Source organism: Chrysemys picta, chromosome 12, assembly GCF_011386835.1.
Source record: "Chrysemys picta bellii isolate R12L10 chromosome 12, ASM1138683v2, whole genome shotgun sequence".
In the NCBI taxonomy this organism is placed as follows: domain Eukaryota; kingdom Metazoa; phylum Chordata; order Testudines; family Emydidae; genus Chrysemys; species Chrysemys picta.
This window is the reverse complement of record NC_088802.1, coordinates 22,417,793-22,423,792: the sequence shown is the minus strand read 5'-3', so window position 1 is coordinate 22,423,792 and position 6,000 is coordinate 22,417,793. Positions and strand designations below refer to the sequence as shown.

The following is a 6,000-nucleotide window of genomic DNA, read 5'->3' as shown; positions in this document are numbered from 1 at the left end:
TATAAAAAAAATCATAACACCATATACAATTATATATATATATATATTGACAGAAGAATGAGTTTCAGCAGATCATGACCTTTCATATGATACCTTACAAGGCATGTTTTTTATGAAATATCACAACCATATACAAAAGATGAATATGGGGGGTTACAGGATGCTATTTTGAGGTACAGTGCATCGCAGATTGATTGCTTCAACAACCAGACAGCTTCCAAAACCTCAGGCTAAATTATTATCTCAGAGTCTCTGCATGTTTTTTTGGTGAAAGCTACATTTACTGACTGCTTTGCTCAGTGCTTCCTTGACCTCTCTGTTTCTCAGGCTGTAGATGAGAGGGGTTACCAGGGGAGTTAGGACCGTGAAGCAAAGAGAGAGCACTTTCTTCAGAGCTCTGAGTGTATCACGTTTTGGTAGAATGTGGACAATCATTATGGTTCCATAGAAAATTGTCACCACAGTGAGGTGAGAGGAGCAGGTAGAAAAACCCTTTTATCTCCCGGTCGTGGAAGGGATTCTCAGGATACTGCCAAGGATAAACACGTAGGACATCGGGGTTAGTAGGAATGGAGGCAGGGTGAATACGGAGATTATTATGAAATCCACCAACATGCTCAGGTGAGTGTCACTGCACGAGAGTTCCATCAGTGGGATGGGATCACAATAGAAATGGTCAATTTCATTTGGGCCTCAGAATATTAACAGTGATATGAATAATATTAAGACGGTACTGGCCAAACAACCATTTAACCATGACCCAGCAACCAGCTGGAGGCGAAACCTGTTATTCATAAGAGTTGAATAGTGCAGGGGTTTACATATCGCTAAATACCTATCATAGGACATTGTTGCTAGGAGATAGCATTCCGTAGGAGCCAGAGGGCCAGAGAAATACAGTTATGTGATGCGGCCACTCACTGAGATGGTTCTGTCCCCAGTCAGCACACTGGACAGTAACTGGGGCAGGAAGGTCGAGGTGTAGCAGATCTCCAAGTAGGACAAGTTGACTAAAAAAAGGACATGAGGGGTGTGAAGGTGCTGACCAGTGACAACAAGCACCACAATGAGAGTGTTCCCAGCCACGGTTGCCATGTAGATCACCAGGAACAGTAGAAAGAGAAGAATTTGGGTTAGGGTTAGGTCGTTTGGTTTCTCCAATCTGTGTCTGCCATGGGTTGGGGCTAGGAACAAAAAAACAAGCTGGGCAATTGAATTGGAAGAACATAGCATTAAAAGTTAATCAAGTCTTGTGAATTAATACCAGAAATATTGAGAATATTCCCTTTCTCTGCTGGTTACAGGCTGAAATTTTAAGGCTAAATGTAGATTTCAGAGCAAACTGCCAGGAGTCTCAGTCCGAGGAAAGAACATTTTTACCCATGTAGACCTCCCTCTGCCATATCAGAGCAATGACTAATATAACAGTCTATATCTCTGGTAGAGAATTGGTGTGATCTGTCATACCAGACCTTGGCTATCTATCATATCCCATCTTGTGACATACTAGAGCTTAACAATGATGCTTAAGTTCTATATTTCACTTCTGTCAATAGCCAGAACCATGCCAGGTCGTAGGAGTCAAAACCAATATGTACGTCAACTAAAATCTTGGACTCAGATTTTTCATTGAAGTCTAGTTTCCATATTTATTGATTTCTTGTTAGAAATAATGGAAATTAATCTAACCATATGGAAAGATGCGGCCTCCTGCAGTAGGTTGCCTCACATCCTGAGGAGAGGGCCCTGCATGCAGTAGAACTGTCCAAGACACCTGGGGCTGACCAGATACTGTGTCCTGAGAACTAATCCTCTTGGGATGTGCATTTATTGCAATCAGTTTTAGGGATACTCATTGTAACAGGTTCCCTCCCTCTGAACTGCTCTGTGCAGCTGGCAGCAGCAAAGTAACTTCTGCCCTACAGGGTCACATGCCGAATCCCTCCTCGGTGCCCGTTTCACAGACCGGACCCCAGAAATGGCCTCAGTTCTATGAGTGCCCTGGCAAACTCCCAGCTGGGTCTCGACAGTCCCAATATCCCTGGCTTGTGAGTCTACCTCTTTGTTTGCCCAACCTCCCTGCCTCCAAGGGCCCTGGGAGCCTGGTGCTGTTGCTTTGCTGGAGCTGGTCACAGCCAGGTTTAGTTCAGATAAGAGCTATAATGTGTCCAGAGGTCATTGCTGGTGCCTGGCTGTTCATGAAAGGATAGTGGACATGCACCATCCCTTGTAATCTGAGCAGATTCCCCAAGCATTTTAGACAAACTCACTGGTTAAGATTAAAGATTAAAATAAGTTTATTAGCTACAGAAAGATAGTTACCTAAGACTTATAATCACTTAAAAGCTATCTCTGACCTTTATGCCTAAGAAATAAAAAGTAAACACGCATTCTAAATCCTAAATGTCATTAGACTCACTAAGATTTGAATCAAAAAGCTTTTCTCACTCCACTGGATGTTGCAGCCAGGTTACAGTTCTTAATACACAGGCTGAATTCCCTTCCCAGCTTGGGACCAACCTCCCCAGTTCAAAGTCGTTGGCTTCCCAGAATTCTTGTCGCCTCCAGAATAGGTGGGGGAGGAGAGAGGTGGTCTCATGATGCCACTGTCCCTTATTTTATACTGTCAATTCATGTCCCTGGAAAAATACTGGCCCAGACATGTCCTGGTGGGCTTTGCTGAGTCACAGTGTTGAGCAATTCCCATTGTGTTACAAAATTCTAAACCTCTCGTTTACAATTCCCATGCTGGTCAATGGATGGTGATGGTCATTTAACATCTGCCTGTGTGTGGGTCAGCTCCTATGTTATCACTGGAGAACTAACAGTGGGCAACTCCCAAACTTCCAACATATTTCAACAACAGCCATATAACAAAAACTCATAACACCATATACAATGATGATATACATATTTTGACAGAACAATGAGTTACAGCAGATCATGACCTTTCATATGATACCTTACAAGGCATGTTTTTTATGAAATATCACAACCATATACAAAAGATGAATATGGGGGTTACAGGATGCTATTTTGAGCTACAGTGCATTGCTTCAACAACCAGGCAGCTTTCAAAACCTCAGGCTAAATTATTATCTCAGAGTCTCTGCATGTTTTTTTGGTGAAAGCTACATTTACTGACTGCTTTGCTCAGTGCTTCCTTGACCTCTCTGTTTCTCAGGCTGTAGATGAGGGGGTTTACCAGGGGAGTAAGGACCGTGAAGCAAACAGAGAGCACTTTCTTCAGCTCTCTCAGTGTATCACGTTTCGGTAGCATGCAGACAGTCATTATGGTTCCATAGAAAATTGTCACCACAGTGAGGTGAGAGGAGCAGGTGGAAAAGGCCTTTTGTCTCCCGGTCGTGGAAGGGTTGATTCTCAGGATACTGCCAAGGATAAACACGTAGGACATCAGGGTTAGTAGGAATGGAGGCAGAGTGAATATGGAGACTATTATCAAATCCACCAATATACTCAGGTGAGTGTCACTGCAGGAGAGTTCTATCAGTGGGATGGGATCACAATAGAAATGGTCAATTTCATTCGGGCCACAGAATACTAACTGTGCTAGGAATAAGACAAAGATTGTAAGAGCCAAACAACCATTTAACCATGACCCAGCAGCCAGCTGGAGGCAAAACCTGTTATTCATAAGAGTTGAATAGTGCAAGGGTTTACATATCGCTAAATACCGATCAGAGGACATTGTTGCTAGGAGATAGCATTCCGTAGCTGCCAGAGAGGCAGAGAAATACAGTTGTGTGATGCAGCCACTCACTGAGATGGTTCTGTCCCCAGTCAGCAGACTGGTCAGTATCCTGGGCAGGAAGGTCGAGGTGTAGCAGATCTCCAAGTAGGACAAGTTGCCCAGAAAAAAGTACATGGGGGTGTGAAAGTGCTGATCAGTCACAACAAGCACTACGATGAGAGTGTTCCCAGCCACGGTTGCCATGTAGATCACTAGGAACATTAGAAAGAGAAGAATTTGAAGGTCAGGGAGATCACCGAATCCCAGGAGGATTAATTCTGTGACAGTTGTTTCGTTTCTCCAATCTGTATCTGCCATGGGTTGAGTCTAGGAGCAAAAATACAAACTGGGCAATTGAATTGGAAGAACATAGCATTAAAAGTTAATCAAGTCTTGTGAATTAATACCAGAAATATTGAGAATATTCCCTTCCTCTGCTGGTTACAGGCTGAAATTTTAAAACTAAATGTAGACTTCAGAGCAAAGTGCCAGGAGTTCCAGTCGGAGGACTAAACATTCGTACATATGTAGACCTCCCTCTGCCATATCAGAGCAATGACTAATATAACAGTCTATATCTCTGGTTGAGAATTGGTGTGATCTGTCATAGCAGACCTTGGCTAGCTATCATATTACATCTTGTGACATACCAGAGTTTAACAATGATGCTTAAGTTCTATATTTCACGTCTTTCAATATCCAGAACCATGCCAGGTCTTAGGAGTCAAAACCAATAAGTACGTCAGCTAAAATCTTTGACTCAGATTTTTCATTGAAGTCTAGTTTCCATATGCATTGATCTCTTGTTTGAAATAATGGAATGATGCCGCCTGTGGCAGGACACAACTGAGAGTATCAATTCATGATAAAATTGCTTTGAGCAGGGCAGTTACAGCCCAAAGCTGGAATTCCTTTACTATTAAGGCACCAAACCAGCCAAAGAGAGACGACTTTGGTTTAACTCACTGGCTAACCATACGTCGCACAAACAATTCCCTTAGACACTCCAGTTTACCAGTATCACCACCAGCACCGCTCCTTATGTGGATGACTGGTTATAAAAACCAATATCCCAGTAAAAGAAGAAAGATTCTCCTGATCCCAAAGGACCATGCCCCAGACTCAGGTCAATATACAAATCAGATCTTACCCACAAATCACGTTGTTGCCAATCCTTTAGAATCTAAAATCTAAAGATTTATTCTAAAAAGAAAGAAATATAGATGAGAGCTAAAATTGGTTAAATGGAATCAATTACATACAGTAATGGCAAAGTTCTTGGTTCAGGCTTTTAGCAGTGATGGAATAAACTGCAGATTCAAATCAAGTCCCTGGAATACATCCACAACTTGGATGGGTCATTCAGTCCTAGTTCAGAACTTCAGTTTGTAGCAAAGTTCCTCCAGAGGTGAGAAGCAGGATTGAAGACAAAATGGAGATGATGCAGCTGCCTTTTGTAGTCCTTTTGCAATGTGGCTTGTTCTTCCTTTGTCTCAGATACAAGCTACCCAGCACATGGCAATGGAAAACCTTAGAGCTGTGTCTATAGGCATATTCCTGTATATCTTTCTGAGTCACAAGGTGTATCTGCCTTCTCTCATTGGGTCAGTTGTATAGCTGATGGTCCTTAATGGGTCATCAAGCAGGCCAGGCTGATGCAAATTGTGTGGGGTGTCACCCAGAAGCATAGCACAAGTTTGAAATACAGACAGTACAGAGCCAGTACTTATAACTTTAAATACAAACATGATTCATGCAAACAGGAAGCATAATCATAACCAGCAAATCATAACCTCCTCATAGACACCTTACGTAATCTCCCTTATACAAGATTTGGTGCCACTACAGAATCTTGGTTGCAACAATGGTCTATACAGTCACAGTTTGTGTCAATAATGTCACAACATATATCCTGGTATATTCAGCATTTAAATGCCCTATAGGAAAAGGAACAATTTTCATCCCCACACAGAAGATCAGTTTATGTTGTAAATTATGAAATGGAGTAAATTCTCCCATAGTTGCTGTGGTGGTGATGGTGACGTGGTCTGGACCTGGCAATGCCTTTTCTGTTTCCTGATGTTGACTATGTAGCACTAATAAAATACAGCTCTTTGAATAGTGGATCTTAGGAAGGGACAAAACCAGGCTGATGTGCAACCCTGACTGGGGAGTGACCCACCGCACTCCATACTGATTGTGGGATGATAATATAAGAACAAGAAAGGCACTGGGGGGAAGACTCTGTC

At 42.5% G+C, this 6,000-nt stretch overlaps 1 protein-coding gene and 1 pseudogene across 1 annotated transcript; both read right to left on the bottom strand.

Moving 5' to 3' along the window:
• Nucleotides 1–243: 243 nt before the first annotated feature.
• Nucleotides 244–2,599, bottom strand: LOC135974546 (olfactory receptor 10A2-like; annotated as a pseudogene).
• A 501-nt stretch (nt 2,600–3,100) lies between these two features.
• LOC135974631 (olfactory receptor 6N1-like) lies at nt 3,101–4,069 on the bottom strand. Its single transcript, XM_065563052.1, has one exon. It carries the CDS (start codon nt 4,067–4,069, stop codon nt 3,101–3,103), a length of 969 nt encoding a protein of 322 aa, XP_065419124.1.
• Between the last annotated feature and the right edge of the window lie 1,931 nt (nt 4,070–6,000).